Genomic DNA, 18,664 nt, shown 5'->3' on the forward strand with positions numbered 1-18,664 from the left:
ACTGTTGCACCCAGGCATTTGTGACTTGGTATCTGGAGTGCTTGTCTGTTCTACATTTATATATATATATATATATATATATATATTTTATTTTTACATCAGAAGTTGTAATAATAAATCTAATGTTATATGGGCTAGCATATACTGAAACAGGTAGATTACGAATTGTGCCTTCGTCTTTTAACACTGAAAAAATGGTAATTTTAGCGTTAAAACAGTAACGCAGCCATTATGAGTCTTGTCGGTATATCTGTACCGCAAGCCTCTTAGCCTGTAACGCAACATCAGTTCCGCACTTGTAAAAATTATGTTTTTTTATGGGACTTCCATAGCGCAGCCATTACTAGTTTTGCGGTGAGGTTAAAAAGCTTGCATTACACACTATGCCAACAAGATCCGTACCGCAATCTGAGACCAGTAGTTAGGAGTATTACGCAACAAAATTGTTGCATAAAACTCATAACTAAACTATTAAAAAGTATTTTTATTAACCCCTAATCTGCTGATTCCGACATCGCCGCTACTAATAAAATTTATTAACCCCTATTCCGCCGCTGCTCGACATGGACACCACTATAATAAAGTTATTAATCCCTAAACCGCCACCCTCCCGGATTGCAAACACTATTTAAATATTATTAACCCCTAATCTGCTATCCGCCCACATCGCCCTCACTATACTAAAGTTATTAACCCCTACACAGCCACCACTATAATAAACCTTTTAACCCCTAAACCGCAAGCCCGCCACAACGATATATACTAAATTAAACTATTAACCCCTAAACAGAAAGCCCCCCACATTGCAATAAACTATTTTAAACTAGTAATCCCTAAACCTAATGTCCTCCTAACGTTATATTAAAATTACAATTTCCCTATCTTAAATTAAAACTTACCTGTCAAATTAAAAAACACTAAGTTTAAACTAACAATTAAACTTATATAACTATTAAACTAAAATTAAACTAACTACCAATTAAAGAAAACTAAAATACACATAAAAAAATCATAACACTACTATAAAAATTACGAAGTATCTAATTACAAAAAATAAAAAATACTAAATTACAAACAATAACAAACACTAAATTATGAAAAATAACAAACAAAATTATTAAAAATAAAAAAGAATTACACCTAATCTAATAGCCCTATAAAAATAAAAAAACACCCAAAAAAAAAAAAAAAACTAGCCTACAATAAACTACCAATAGCCATTAAAAGGGCCTTTTTAGGGCATTGCCCTAAGTTAAACAGCTCTTTTACCTGTTAAAAAATACAAAGACCCCCCCAACAGTAAAACCCACCACCCAACCAACCCCCCAAAACAAAAACCTAAGCTGCCTATTGCCCTGAAAAGGGCATTTGTATGGGCATTGCCCTTAAAAGGGCATTTAGCTCTTTTTAGAAAAGCCCAAACCCTAAACTAAAAAAATAACCCACCCAAAAAATGTTAAAAAATCCTAACACTAACCCCCGAAGATCCATTTACAGTTGCTGAAGTCCCGCTTGAAGGATCTTCACCCCGGCGGCTCCATCTTCATCCAGACGGCTCCATCTTCATCAAGGCGGCATTCTATCTTCATCCCGGCGGCGTGGAGCGGGTCCATCCTTTTTTTTTACATCAGAAGTTGTAATGATAAATCTAATGTTATATGGGCTAGCATATACTGAAACAGGTAGATTATGAGTTGTGCCTTCTTTTTTTAAAGGGATATGAAACCCAAATTTTTTCTTTCATGATTTAGAAAGAGCATGACATTTTAAACAACTTTCTAATTTACTTCTATTATCTAATTTGCCTCATTATTTTCATATCATTTGCTGAAAAGCATATCTAGGTATGCCCAGTAGCTGCTGATTGGTAGCTGCACATAGATGCCTCGTGTGATTGGCTCACCCATGTGCATTGCTATTTCTTCAATAAAGGATATCTTAAGAATGAAGCAAATTAGATAACAGAAGTAAATTGGAATGTTATTTAAAATTGTATTCTCTACCTAAATCACAAAAGAACATTTTTGGGTTTAGTGTCCCTTTAACACTGAAAAAATGGTAATTTCAGCATTAAACCAGTAACGCAGCCATTATGAGTCTTGTCGGTATAGCTGTACCGCAAGCCTCTTAGCCTGTAACGCAACGTCAGTCCCGCACTCGTAAAAATTACGTTTTTTTCAAGGGACTTCCAAAGCGCAGCCATTACGAGTTTTGTGGTGAGGCTAAAAAGCTTGCGTTACACCCTATGCCGACAAGATCCGTACCGCAATCTGAGACCAGTAGTTAGGAGTTTTACGCAACAAAACTGTTACATAAAACTCATAACTAAACTGTTAAAAAGTACACTAACACCCATAAACTACCTATTAACCCCTAAACCTAGGCCCTCCCGCATCGCAAATACTATAGTAAAGTTATTAACCACTAATCTGCCGCTCCCAACATCGCCGCCACTAATAAAATGTATTAACCCCTATTCTGCCGCTGCCCGACATCGTCACCACTATAATAAAGTTATTAACCCCTAAACCTCCACCCTCCTGCATCGCAATCCATCATCCAATAGAATGAGAGCTACTGAAATCCTATTGGATGTTCAAATCAGCCAATAGGATGAGAGCTACTGAAATTCTATTGGCTGATTTGTAGTTTATTATAGATTAGTTTTTTTTATTTGTTTTTGTTTTTTATAAATGGGTATTAGAATAGGAATAATTGTTATTATTTTCGATAATTTGTTTGTTATTTTGTGTAATTTTTTTTTTCGTTTTGGGTTGGGTTTTTCTTTTTAGAATAGCCATTTTTTATTTTTAATGTGCAGCAAAAGGGCTGAATATCCTTTTTAATGGCAAAGCCCATAAAAATGCCCTTTTCAGGACAATTGGTAGATTAGGTTTTACTTTATTTTTATTTTGTGGGTTTGGGAGGTGGGGGTTTGTATACTGTTAGGGCCGGGGTGTTTGATTTTCTTTTTTAGCAAAAGAGCTGTTAACTTTAGGGCAATGCCCTACAAAATTATTATATTATTATATTAATACACTTTATACCTCTGTGATTACCTTGTATCTAAGCCTCTGCAGACTGCCCCCTTACCTCAGTTCTGACTCATAAATAACTCCATGCAAGTGAGCACAATTTTACCTATATGACACAAACAAAATAGCTCTAACTGTGAAAACTGTCAAAACGAGATAAGAGGCGGCCTTTAACGGCTTAGAAATCTGCATATGAGCCTAAATTTGTTTAGCTTTCAAAAAAGAATACCAAGAGAACAAAGCAAAATTGATGATAAAAGTAAATTAAAAAGTTGTTTAAATTTGGGGGCGGAGCCAACTGCCGAAGCAGCTAGACATAACCTGGTAGAGCTCCCGGCTCTAAATTCTTATAATGGAGGCTGTTTGCCCAAATTTCGATCTGGGGTTGAAATGTCAGCACTGCTGAGCTGACCCTGAGGACATTGTCCGTGAAAAGGAGGAAATTTGCTTTATTACTGAAGACTTGCAGGCAGATAAAAAAAAATACACCCTCAGACACACGCTGTCTTTCCGCTCAAGATGGCGGCGGACATCATGGAGGCACTTTGTGCATTGGAGCGAGCTATGGACTTTCACCATGCAGACTTACTGCAAGATATCCACCTCTTTCGTTTTGAAACGCTAACTACTCTAGGCAGCGAGAGTTGTCGGCCAACCTCGCTGTCTGAACAAGCTGAAGCTGGACGGGACATAATGCTGTCAGATCCTGCGGAGATACTAGATGTAAGCCTATCTGCTGGGTTACATGCTTTAAACCCGCAGAGTGAGGAGGATTGTCGGCGAGTGCCGCCCTGCACCCGTCCGACTGAGAGAGAAGAAGGGCTCACTGTCGACATTGATTCAACCACCTATTGTGAATTACGGGCGGCCTTAAGCTTATGCTTCCCCTACTACAAGAAAGCGATCGTGGTGCTGGGGGTGAAACCCAACTCCTTTTGCCCTACCGTGCCAGCGCTAAGTTATCTATCTACAGCCTTGATGTCCTGCACTAGAGTGGATGCCTTACCTTGTCCGGTATGGGTCACCACTATGGTCATCAGCCGGAAGCTAGCACATGCACTGCGGAGCAAGCCTGACAAATGCGGTGTGGGCTAGTAAGAATGTACTTTGCAGCGCAGTGGAGGACAATTAAAGCCATTGCAGGACTGTTGTTCCCAGAACTTTATCGACCTAGAGATTACCGATCTGCAGTTTATTTCATCAGCGTTGTTGCTGACCTGAGACTTTGTAATGAGTCCCCTACCAGCCATAGAAGAGGAGTCGGCTAGCAGCTTGAGGCATTTCTCTTAGAGAGATGTGATAGCCAGGAACGTTTTGTCAAATATAAACACACTCTCTGAAATTGCTCATCTGATCACTAACCTGACTCTCCCATCCCATATCAGAGTTGAGGTGGGACAAATGCCCCTCAACTTTGGGAAAATGTTTGTACAGGGTCGGATACCTTGTTTATCACTGTTAAATCTACTGATATGACGTTACTTAATTTTTACATTTTCTCTCTCCACTAGCATTAGTTCTAATGTGTCTGAAGCTGTCTGCAATGTAAACTGTTATACTGCATTAACTGTTTAATGTTAACCTATGCTTTTTCTCTTAATACACTGATGATCTTGCAAGATACCACTACTTTTTGTACCTACATGGGAACACTGCCTAGTGGATATATTTCTCCCACGACTGCCATAGTTTAGAGCTCTGTTTCACATTACTATGGGGTACATGTTTTTATTGCGCTCTGTATATGGCCCTACAGGGAGTACGGTCAAGTTATTAATAAGTTGCCCTATGTTTAATCCAGAACATGTGATTAGAAGAATACGTTGTAATGTGCCACGCTAACTCTTGTTCCCCCCCCCCTCCTCTATATACACATAACACTGTCTCTTGGGGTTATAGGAAAATTCGAGTAACAGAAGCATGGTAAGACGAACATATTTGGTGAATAATCTTAGAATCTGTAACCACCTGAATCTACACAGATGTTATGTAAGGCCTGTTTTTTAAGGGACATACAAACTTTAGTATCCTGCATCTGTGACTGGACTGTTTATGTTATTGAAATTATTTAGTCAGCTCCTGCACACTATTATTAATCCACAGTTCTCCCAATGTTTTACATTTTTAAGCACCTTTTTTGGTTATGCTGTCAGGGTTTTATGTTTATATCGCTGAACATTTAGGAAGAAGATAGCCTGGCAACTAATTTTAACTCTTCCTGTTATCCCTAGCCTCATCGCCCATTAGAAACTAATAACCCGTGCTTGCTCTTAAGATACTATATGTTTTAGCTAGAATTATTTTAGATCTAATTTTATAGGGTCAGTACTATGGCAATTACACTGGAACTAACTTGCATGCAAACATATACAGCGTCTATTTATTGTTATACTCTCAATATATAGTCTAATAGATACTGTCGGGCCGTGATAACTGGGAAGTCATGGCTCGGCATGTCAGATAAATTAATCATTTTAGCTGAGATGTATATACAGTAGCAGACAGCTGTTTCACTTCCCAGGAATAAAAATCAAGCACATGCCACGTAGTGTCGGTTGATAATTCCTATACTGCATGCATGAACCGTTCTTACACCAGCTATTTGTTTTACCTACTCTCAATGACCTGCTACTTACTCCTCTAACTATAGATACCCTAGCCGTCTCATATATAGTCAATATAGCAAAGCAAGCTACCTTACCATTATGAACCAATTTTAACACTTCTTGTTTTCAGCTTGTCTTAAGATGTCAGTTCTAGTTGGTTGTACACCTGCAGATTTACACTCTAGTCAATGTTAAACTAGAATTTATACTTAAATACTTACATTTGTACTGACTTACTACCTATATGCTTAACTATTAATGTAAAGTGTCCTTATATGTAAAATATGATATTATTAACTTATGTGAAACGCAGATAACTATATTAGTTGAAGCTGCTGCTTAAGCCTAACACTTAATGCTCTGAGTCTCATACTTTAACCTCCCACAGTTTAACAGAGACCATGTGAAGGGTAATAATGCAGAGATATTTCAGTACTACCTAAGTACCTAGGAAATTGGACATAGACCTACCAATACGAAGCTCAAAGAGTCTTTATTGAATAACAGATGGACAGGCTCATATACAGTCTGCCTATGGTTAGTCCCGAGACCCTTCTATTAAGTCATTTTTGAGCTTCCAGCATATATGTAAAATTTTGCATACATATATAAGGCCCCTCCCCCCCTTCTCCTATATTTGTAGCGGTGCTTACCCGCTGAATATCCCCCCCCCACTGTATAACTCAGCCCAAAAGGGGCTGACGCATAAGCTTACTCTCCACAGCCCGTTTTCTCTAATTCTGATACTATATTGTTTCTCTCTATAGTTCTGTGGAGATCATTCACACATATTATAACATAAAATGAAGTTATATTCCACCTCGCCTAAACTTATTGTCTAACCTCAGAATACGCTTTGGATATGTAATTGTATTATTACAGGTATATCTTATTTATCTCTGTCTATTAATGCCAATGTATAGACAATGGATTATTTACTCTGATGTATGTTTGGGCCCAGGGTGAGGCTTGTTTGTTAATCTATATGTTAAACTTCAATAAAAAAATTATTTAAAAAAAAAAAAAAAAAAAAAAAAAAAAGTTGTTTAAATTTGCATGCCTTATCTGAATCATGAAAGCTTAATTTTGACTTGACTGTCCCTTTAATCAGTGTTTTCCTCTCTCTGTAAAATGATGTAATTACTGATAAATAAAATGACAGTATTTCTGCTGAACTCATAGAATGTCACTCACTTAAACACTGTGGTCTGGGATCCCATCCGCTCTCTGTACATATGGATCTGCCATTCAACATTTTGTCTGGGGGTAAATACCCATCATCACAGGAATAATCTATTATAGAGCCGATTTGTTTTGGAAATCCGTAGGATGAAGACCATTGAAGGTTTCCATGTATAATTTTTGGACTGTTACACTCTCCAGCTGCAGAAAAATTACAATATCAAACAAATAGCAACAAAAAATAATTACAAATACTTTGAAATTAGTTTCAGTATCACAGGATAAAACAAAACATCACTGTTTCCAAAATATTCTTAAATAACTATAACGTTAGTTGAAAAATATGCCATGTCTCTGCATTACTTTTTAATTATGCCACGTGCCTGCATTGGTTTTTAACATATTATATCTAGTACCACTACCTTCATTATTAGAGAAAATAAGCCATGTGCAGCAATGGTTGTTATAAGTTACCTTTCTGTGTATGGATAGCACGCGTATTACAAGTTGAAAGGAAAAAGTTTGCGCGCGAGTAAAAACCTACCCACGCTAACCGAAGGACTTCGGCTATTGCGACCGTGTTAACTTACTCTCCCCATAGACTTCAATGGAGAGCACAGAAGAAAAAAAACTGACACCTATCGCTTGCGTGCTAACCCAACTGCGTTTAACCCGATGGTAATTATGAATATTTAACATTCCAATGTTCTTCACATACAGTAAAATGTATTTTTTATTGTAAATATATATTTTTATACTGTATATATCTGTATATACCTTTACTTGTATATCTATTCCTATAGATATTATAGATACTGTAATATATATATACTATGGATTACTTATACTTTAATACTGAATCTATAATAATTTTTAATAATTATTATTAATATTTTTTAATATTTAATATTTCAATAACATGCTTAAAAATGAGTAAGTTTTCATAGGCGCTAACCCAACACAACGTTTGACCTAAAGTGTGAAACCCAAAGCGAGTTATGCATATTTTTTCATACCTAGGTTCTACACATAGAATTTTTTTTTTTATTATTATATCTATATATATGATAATGTTTATATAAAATATCTATCTATATATATATATATATAAATACCTATATATCTATAAGAATAGACATACAGTTATAGGTACATATATATATATATATAAATACCTATATATCTATAAGAATAGACATACAGTTATAGGTACATATATATATATAAATACCTATATATCTATAAGAATAGACATACAGTTATAGGTACATATATATATATAAATACCTATATATCTATAAGAATAGACATACAGTTATAGGTACATATATATATATATAAATACCTATATATCTATAAGAATAGACATACAGTTATAGGTACATATATATATATAAATACCTATATATCTATAAGAATAGACATACAGTTATAGGTACATATATATATATATATATATATATATATATATATATATATATATAAATACATATATATCTATAAGAATAGACATACAGTTATAGGTACATATATATATATAAATACCTATATATCTATAAGAATAGACATACAGTTATAGGTACATATATATATATATAAATACCTATATATCTATAAGAATAGACATACAGTTATAGGTACATATATATATATAAATACCTATATATCTATAAGAATAGACATACAGTTATAGGTACATACATATATATATAAATACCTATATATCTATAAGAATAGACATACAGTTATAGGTACATACATATATATATAAATACCTATATATCTATAAGAATAGACATACAGTTATAGGTACATACATATATATATAAATACCTATATATCTATAAGAATAGACATACAGTTATAGGTACATACATATATATATATAAATACCTATATATCTATAAGAATAGACATACAGTTATAGGTACATACATATATATATAAATACCTATATATCTATAAGAATAGACATACAGTTATAGGTACATACATATATATATAAATACCTATATATCTATAAGAATAGACATACAGTTATAGGTACATACATATATATATATATATAAATACCTACATATCTATAAGAATAGACATACAGTTATAGGTACATACATATATATATAAATACCTACATATCTATAAGAATAGACATACAGTTATAGGTACATATATATATAAATACCTATATATCTATAAGAATAGACATACAGTTATAGGTACATATATATATATATAAATACCTATATATCTATAAGAATAGACATACAGTTATAGGTACATATATATATATATAAATACCTATATATCTATAAGAATAGACATACAGTTATAGGTACATATATATATATAAATACCTATATATCTATAAGAATAGACATACAGTTATAGGTACATATATATATATATAAATACCTATATATCTATAAGAATAGACATACAGTTATAGGTACATATATATATATAAATACCTATATATCTATAAGAATAGACATACAGTTATAGGTACATACATATATATATATAAATACCTATATATCTATAAGAATAGACATACAGTTATAGGTACATACATATATATATATAAATACCTATATATCTATAAGAATAGACATACAGTTATAGGTACATACATATATATATAAATACCTATATATCTATAAGAATAGACATACAGTTATAGGTACATACATATATATATATAAATACCTATATATCTATAAGAATAGACATACAGTTATAGGTACATATATATATATATAAATACCTATATATCTGTAAGAATAGACATACAGTTATAGGTACATATATATATATAAATACCTATATATCTATAAGAATAGACATACAGTTATAGGTACATATATATATATATATATATATATATATATATATAAATACCTATATATCTATAAGAATAGACATACAGTTATAGGTACATATATATATATAAATACCTATATATCTATAAGAATAGACATACAGTTATAGGTACATATATATATATATAAATACCTATATATCTATAAGAACAGACATACAGTTATAGGTACATATATATATATAAATACCTATATATCTATAAGAATAGACATACAGTTATAGGTACATATATATATATATATATAAATACCTATATATCTATAAGAATAGACATACAGTTATAGGTACATATATATATATAAATACCTATATATCTATAAGAATAGACATACAGTTATAGGTACATATATATATATAAATACCTATATATCTATAAGAATAGACATACAGTTATAGGTACATATATATATATAAATACCTATATATCTATAAGAATAGACATACAGTTATAGGTACATATATATATATAAATACCTATATATCTATAAGAATAGACATACAGTTATAGGTACATATATATATATAAAAATACCTATATATCTATAAGAATAGACATACAGTTATAGGTACATATATATATATATATATATATATATATATATATATATATAAAAATACCTATATATCTATAAGAATAGACATACAGTTATAGGTACATATATATATATATAAATACCTATATATCTATAAGAATAGACATACAGTTATAGGTACATATATATATATATAAATACCTATATATCTATAAGAATAGACATACAGTTATAGGTACATACAGATATATATATATAAAACTAAAAAAAGGTTAGCTTGACTATTTCCCTTATAAATTGCTCACTTAATTATAAAAACATATAAGATAGGAACCAAAGCCATATCCAGTCTGTTCTCTATAAACCTCCTGTAGCTGATGACTCGGCAGTTTCAGGTCAGAAACCCTTGTCGTGTTATTAATCGTTGTGCCACAAAGTTATAATGTACTTGAATTACAATTTATATCACATTACCCCTTTTCCTTTATTAGTTACCTGGATGTGGCTGTTCGTCTCCACCGCCCTCACTTGGAGATTCAGTTTCCTCTGAAACGGAAATGTTACACTACATTGTATAATCATAAAACATCTGTATATTAACATTGTCATTTGTTAATAAAGTTCTGTTACAATACAATACCAGACAGTCACTACTTACATGTAATGGCAAGGGAACGATGACTATTTGTACTGCAGAATATTCAAATTAAGGAACACTGAGTATAACTAGTGATGTCCCGAACTGTTCGCCCGCGAACGGTTCACAGCGAACATAGCTTGTTCGCGTTCGCGTTTGTGGGCGAACACATGGCGATGTTCGATCCGCCCCTATGTGTCATCATTGTGGAAACTTTGACCCTTTATGTCACAGCCGCCTGACACATTAGAGCCAATCAACATCAGACACTCCCTCACAGACACTCCCAGCTACTCAGAATCCGCCATTTTAGACTCATAACGACCTTGCTTTTTTAATGAGAGGACGTGTTATGTTTTTGCTCCTGACATTAATAGGAAAAACATAGCTAGGCTAGTGTATTTACAGTCCAGAAGGACTCCACTCATCTCTGCTGCAAGAACAGCACCCCAAAAAGCCCTTTTTAGGGCTATATTTCGTGCCGTTTTTTTTTTTTTTTTCCGTTTTTTTTTTATTAGCATTTGCCTGGCTTTCAGCTGTGTGTTTAAGGCTCACAGCATATGCTGTGACTACTGCCACCACTGATATCTCCCTAACAACATTAGTTTAAATTTAACTAACCCAAAAATATAATTATTTTTCTAGTGTAATTTTTTTTCATTTTCTATCAGGCCAGTGTCACACAGCATATACTCTGGTTCATTGCTCTGTGCCAGCCAGCAGCCACCAGTGTTAATATCCGTTTATAACATTATTTTAAATTAAAAAAAAAAAAATAATAATAATATTTTGCTAGTGTAATCTAATTACATTTACTATCATGCCTGTGTCTGTCAGGCTCACTCAGCATTAATATACCTCTTTTTTTTTCAGTCTTTTGGTTAATTGGTCTGTGCCAGGCAGCCACCCAGCACTCATATCTATTCTCCTTCACCTTAATTTTAATATAAAAAAAAAAAAAAGTTTAAATTTGTTTGCTAGTGTAATCTAATATAATTTTCTATCCGGCCTGTGTGTTTTGCTGACATAGAGAGCCTACTGTGTTTACTTGCTGCCCTCCCTAGTCTATGAGCCACGACTCATATGTGTTTAACCTTTTTTTAATTCCCCCCCAAAAAAAATAATTTCAATCATTTTTCTAGTGTAATCTAATTGTATTTTCTATCAGGCGTGTGTGTATCCGACTTACAGAGCCTACTGTTTTTAATAGCTGCCCTTCCAAGGCTATCAGCCACGACTCATATGTATGTGCTTAACCTTTTTCTTAAAATTTCCAAAAAAAAGTCTTTAAATCATTATGCTAGTGTAATCTAATTGTATTTTCTATCAGGCCTGTGTCTAACTGTCTATCTGACTTACACAGCATACTGTTGTTATAATTGCTGCCCTACGTAGTAGCCAGCCAGTGCGACCACTCATAGAGTCATATGTGCATTGCACTTCTTAACATAATTTTAATATTAAAATCTAAAATTTTAAAATATTTTGCTAGTGTAATGTAACTTAATTTTCTATCAGTCCTGTGTTTTTGTCACTTACACAGCATACTGTGTTAAATTGCTGCCCTACCTACCATCCACGACTCATATCTGCCAGCCTGTCTGCCAGGCCCAAGTAGCCAATTAGTGGCACCAATCACAATTCTTGTAACAGTAATTAAAAAAAAAAAATCATAATTTTTTGGACTGCAAATATTCAGTCTCCTAGTGCCATTGAATTTCATTTACCTCCTGCCTGCCACTGCCAGCCTTTTGTGCCAGGCCGTCTAGCCAACTATTTACACCAATCATAATTGTTGTCACAGACAGTATAGTTATTAATTTAAATAAAAAAAATTTTTAGTGTTGATCTTAATCCTCAGTTTGCTCGTGCCTTTGAATTGCACTTTTCTACAGCCTTCCAAGCCTGTGTGCCAGGCCTACTTAAAAAATATTTACACCAATCATATTTGTTGTGATAGTATTCTAATAATTAAAAATTAAAATTTTTGGTAATAGTTGCTGTGATTTGAATCCTCAGTTTGCTGGTGCCATTGAATAGCACTTTCCTCCTGCCTTGCAGCCTGCTGTGAGCCAGGCCCACCTAGCCAATTGTTGTCAGCAATCATATTTCTCACCATTCGGTGTCGTATCAGCTATTAAACTAATAAGAACAGTACTACCAAAATACAGCCAATGAAGGGCCTTAGGAAGACTGAGCCAAGGTTGGATTGTAGTATTTGGTTAGGCTAATCATGATGGCCATGTAGACCACCACCACCGAGAGTCCTGGAAGTAACAGGGATGATGAGATGAAAGTGCTAAGAATAGTACTACTTGAAACAACAGAGTTAGCCATGGGTGTTAATCCAAGACCGCTTGGATTTATTTTTGTATTGGGTGCGGCTAATCATGCAGGCCATATAGAGCTGCCACCATTCGGTGTTGTATCAGCTATAAAAATAATAAGAACTGTACTATCAAAATACAGACAATGAAAGGCCTATGAAGACTGAGCAAAGGTTGGATTGTAGTATTTTGTTCGGCTAATCATGATGGCCATGTAGACCACCCGTAACAGGGATGAAAGTGCTAAGAATAGTACTAATTGAAACAACCAAGTTAGCCATGGGTGTTAGTCTAAGACCACTCGGCTTTTTTTTGGGTTTGGGTGCAGCTAATCATGAAGGCCAGATAGACCTGCCACCATTTGGTGTTGTAACAGGTATGAAACTGCAAAGAACAGTACTACTTAACACAACCTACTTACCATGGGTCCCAGAGCATATGTTTGGTTATTATATTTTGTAAGGGTAATCATGCAGGCCATATAGACCTCCACTGATAGGGTGAGTATGAGTAACAGCTATTAAAATGCGAAGGACATTACTAATTAACACAACATAGTTACCATGGGTCGCAGACCAAGAGCAGATGTCTTATTATTATATTTTGTATGGGTAATCATCCAGGCCGTATAGACCTCACCAAATAGGGGGAGTTACAGAGATTAAAGTGCTAAGAATGGTAGTACTTAAAACACAACCTAGTTAAAATAGGTAGCAGACCACATGTCTTATTATTATAATTTTCCAGGGTAATCTGGCAGGCCATATAGAACTCCCCCGATAGGGGGGGGGGGGAACAGGGATTAAAGTGCTAAGAAAAGTACTAATTAACACAAGCTAGTTGGGTCCAAGAACGCATGTTTGATTATTAGAATTTATTAGGGTAATTATATATCTAACAAATCTATCTATTTCTCTTCTATCGATTCTATCTAACTATCAATCTATGTATATCTATCTATCCTATCTATCAATCTATCTTCTGTCCGGGATGTTTTGAGACAGCCACTTTGGGAATGTTAGTTGATTTAGACCCATTATGGCTTAAAAGCAGACTCTGCATAAACTATGTAATTTTCCATGGGAGTTTTGCCAGGGATCCCCCTCCAGCATGCGACAGTCCAGGTGTTAGTACCCTTGAAACAACTTTTCCATCACTATTGTGGCCAGAAAGAGTCCTTGTAGGTTTTAAAGTTCGCCTGCCTATTGAATTCAATGGCGGTTCGTGAACAATACCGGAAGTTCGAGTCCGCAGTTCGCGAACCGAAAATTTTAGGTTCACGACATCACTAAGTATAACTAAATGTTTGACAATGGAAACTCCCTATTTTTAAACACTTTGAACTACAATGTCCCCTTTGTAAGATTTCAACTGCCCTATACATATGATTTATATTAAACAAAAATGATATAGAATTGTATTTATTTCTGAACATTACTCTATCACCAAATAGGAAATCAATGGACAGAATGAAATGTGAATGATATTTGTAATGTTGTTTCTTTAGTTGATTGGTTACATGATTTTTACCTTCACATGTTGGCAGCGCAGGTCCCCATCCATAGGAAAAACATTGACTTAACTTTGAGCCTTTCAGCTTATAACCTTCTGGGCAAACAGATTCCACAACATCGTTAAGTTTGTAGACACGTTTGAATGGCCAGTATTGAATGAAGTTATCTCTAGGCAAGCTGCACGTGGGCACTAGAAAAGTAATTAACAGAATCAGAAGCATCATTAAAAAAAAGAAAAAAGTCTATAAGAATGCTGCTAGTACTAGTATTTCCCTGGTGAGAGTCCATAAGAGTACTGCTAGTATTTCTATTTCCCTGGTGAGATTCTTTAAGAATGCTGCTAGAACTACTATTTCCCTGGTGAGAGTCTATAAGAATACTGCTAGTACTACTATTTCCCTGGTGAGAGTCTATAAGAATGCTGCTAGTATTTCTATTTCCCTGGTGAGATTCTATAAGAATGCTACTGGGACTACTACTTCCCTGGTGAGAGTATAAAAGAATACTGCTAGTACTACTATTTCCCTGGTGAGAGTCTATAAGAATGCTGCTAGTACTACTATTTCCCTGGTGAGAGTCTATAAGAATGCTGCTAGTACTACTATTTCCATGGTTAGAGTCTATAAGAATGCTGCGAGTTCTACTATTTCCATAGTGAGAGTATATAAGAATGCTGCCAGTACTACTATTTCCCTTGTGAGAGTCTATAAGAATGCTGCTAGTACTACTATTTGCCTGGTAAGAGTCTATGAGAATGCTGCTAGTACTACTATATCCCTGGTGAGAATCTATAAGAATGCTGCCAGTACTACTATATCCCTGGTGAGAATCTATAAGAATGCTGCTAGTACTACTATATCCCTGGTGAGAATCTATCAGAATGCTGCCAGTACTACTATATCCCTGGTGAGAGTCTATATGAATGCTGCTAGTACTACTATTTCCCTGGTGAGAGTTTCCCTGGTGAGAGTCTATAAGAATGCTACCAGTACTACTATTTCCCTGGTGAGAGTCTATAAGAATGCTGCTAGTACTACTATTTCCCTGGTGAGAATCTATAAGAATGCTGCTAGTACTACTATTTCCCTGGTGAGAATCTATAAGAATGCTGCTAGTATAACTAATTCCCTGGTGAGAATCTATAAGAATGCTGCTAGTACTACTATATCCCTGGTGAGAGTCTATATGAATGCTGCTAGTACTACTATTTCCCTGGTGAGACTTTCCCTGGTGAGAGTCTATAAGAATGCTACCAGTACTACTATTTCCCTGGTGAGAGTCTATAAGAATGCTACCAGTACTACTATTTCACTGGTGAGAGTCTATAAGAATGCTACCAGTACTACTATTTCCCTGGTGAGAGTCTATAAGAATGCTGCTAGTACTACTATTTCCCTGGTTAGAGTCTATAAGAATGCTGCTAGTACTACTATTTCCCTGGTTAGAGTCTATAAGAATGCTACTAGTATTACTATTTCTTGGTGAGATTCTATAAGAATGCTGCTAGTACTACTATTTCCCTGGTGAGAGTCTATAAGATTGCTGCCAGGACTACTAGGTAGGCTCATAGGAGCTCAGGAGTGTGCACGTGTTTTTAGTATTCTATTGCAGCAGTGTTTTGCAACATTAATTGTAGCTTTTTTATACAATGTTGCAAAATACTGCTGCCATAGAGAACTAAAGACACGTGCACACTCCTGAGCTCTTATGAGCTTACCAAGTTTTACTCTTCAATAAAAGCTACCAAGAGAACACAGCAAATTTAAAAGCAGATGTAAATTGGAAAGTTGCTTAAAATTGCAAGCTCTGAATCATGAAAGTTTATTTTTGACTTTTTTGTCCCTTTGATGCTGACATCTTTACTATAGTTACAAGTCAAAATAATAAAGACAAAAGATTGTACTATGAACCCAAACAGAATGTGCCTATAAGGCCACACAAAGTCCAACAAATAAGTCCAGAATCAAACAAAGGGACTAATCCACAAAACAACATTTGCTCCTCTTCACTGTGGTGTAGGCAAAGTTCACAGAAGAAATCAGAGAAAAAAAGACAAAAAGAAGAGGGCGCCACAATAATGCTTTAAAGGGACAGTCTACTTGATTATTTTTTATTGTTTAAAAAGATAGATAATACCTTTACTACCCATTCCCCAGCTTTGCACAGCAAATATTGTTATATTAAAAGACTTTATAACCTCTAAGTTTACCTGTTTCTAAGCATCTGCAGGCCGTCCCTTATCTCAGTGCTTTTTTTTTTAGCTTTATAAATCTTGCACAAAAGCCAAACAGTGCTAGTTCATGTGTGCCATATAGATAACATTGTGCTCACTCCTGTGTACTACAGCCAGACAGTGCTAATTCATGTGTGCCATAAAGATAACACTATGCTAATTCCCATGCACAGCAGCCAAACCGTGCTAGTCCATGTGTGCCCTATATATATAACATTGTGCTCACTCCCGTGTACTACAGCCAGACAGTGCTAGTTCATGTTTGCCATATAGATAACATTGTTCTCATTCCAATGCACTACAGCCAGACAGTGCTAGTTCATGTGTGGCATATAGATACCATTGTGCGCATTTCCATGCACAGAAGCCAGACAGTGCTAGTTCATGTGTGCCCTATAGATAACATTGTGCTCACTCTCATGCATTACAGCCAGACGGTGCTAGTTCATGTGTGCCCTATAGATAACATTCTGCTCATTTTCATGTACAGCAGCCAGACAGTGCTAGTTCATGTGTGCCCTATAGATAACATTGTGCTCACTCTCATGCATTACAGCCAGACAGTGCTAGTTCATGTTTGCCATATAGATAACATTGTTCTCATTCAAATGCACAGAAGCCAGACAGTGCTAGTTCATGTGTGCCCTATAGATAACATTGTGCTCACTCTCATGCATTACAGCCAGACGGTGCTAGTTCATGTGTGCCATACAGATAACATTGTGCTCACTCCCGTGGAGAATGATTATGTTTATACAAAAAACAGCATTGATTGGTTAAAATGCAAGTCTGTAAAAAGCACTGAGATAAGGGGCAGTCTGCAGAGGCTACAAGGTAATCACAGAGGTAAAAAGTGTATTAATATAACAGTGTTGGTTCTGCAAAACTGGTTAATGGGTAATAAAGGGATTATCTATCTTTTTTTTAAAAATAACACTTTTCTAATAAATGGTCCCTTTAAGTAGCAACCAACAGAAAGCTCCTAGTAAGGTTACACCAAACATCAGTGCTAGACAGACAGGCTGGGATTCCAGCACTGATATATACACATACATACTACCCTCAGTGCTCATTGTATATATATATATATATATATATATACACATACATACTACCCTCAGTGCTCATTGTATATATATATATACACATACATACTACCCTCAGTGCTCATTGTATATATATATATATACATACATACTACCCTCAGTGCTCATTGTATATATATACACATACATACTACCCTCAGTGCTCATTGTATATATATATACACATACATACTACCCTCAGTGCTCATTGTATATATATACACATACATACTACCCTCAGTGCTCATTGTATATATATACACATACATACTACCCTCAGTGCTCATTGTATATATATACAAATACATACTACCCTCAGTGCTCATTGTATATATATACACATACATACTACCCTCAGTGCTCATTGTATATATATACACATACATACTACCCTCAGTGCTCATTGTATATATATACACATACATACTACCCTCAGTGCTCATTGTATATATATACACATACATACTACCCTCAGTGCTCATTGTATATATATATATACACATACATACTACCCTCAGTGCTCATTGTATATATATACACATACATACTACCCTCAGTGCTCATTGTATATATATACACATACATACTACCCTCAGTGCTCATTGTATATATATATATATATATATATA

General features: G+C 34.7%; 1 protein-coding gene across 1 annotated transcript in view; it reads right to left on the minus strand.

The window, feature by feature from the left end:
* Positions 1-18,664, minus strand: part of LOC128641198 (uncharacterized) — a 434,766-nt gene that overhangs the window by 38,638 nt on the left and 377,464 nt on the right. The window contains exons 17-19 of the mRNA XM_053693764.1: positions 14,734-14,907; positions 10,735-10,785; positions 6,836-7,024 (exon numbers count right to left, since the gene is read on the minus strand). Coding sequence (XP_053549739.1) covers positions 6,836-7,024; positions 10,735-10,785; positions 14,734-14,907 — 414 coding nt within the window. The remainder of the gene's footprint in view (positions 1-6,835; positions 7,025-10,734; positions 10,786-14,733; positions 14,908-18,664) is intronic.

Source organism: Bombina bombina, chromosome 10 (genome assembly GCF_027579735.1).
Source record: "Bombina bombina isolate aBomBom1 chromosome 10, aBomBom1.pri, whole genome shotgun sequence".
In the NCBI taxonomy this organism is placed as follows: Eukaryota; Metazoa; Chordata; class Amphibia; order Anura; family Bombinatoridae; genus Bombina; species Bombina bombina.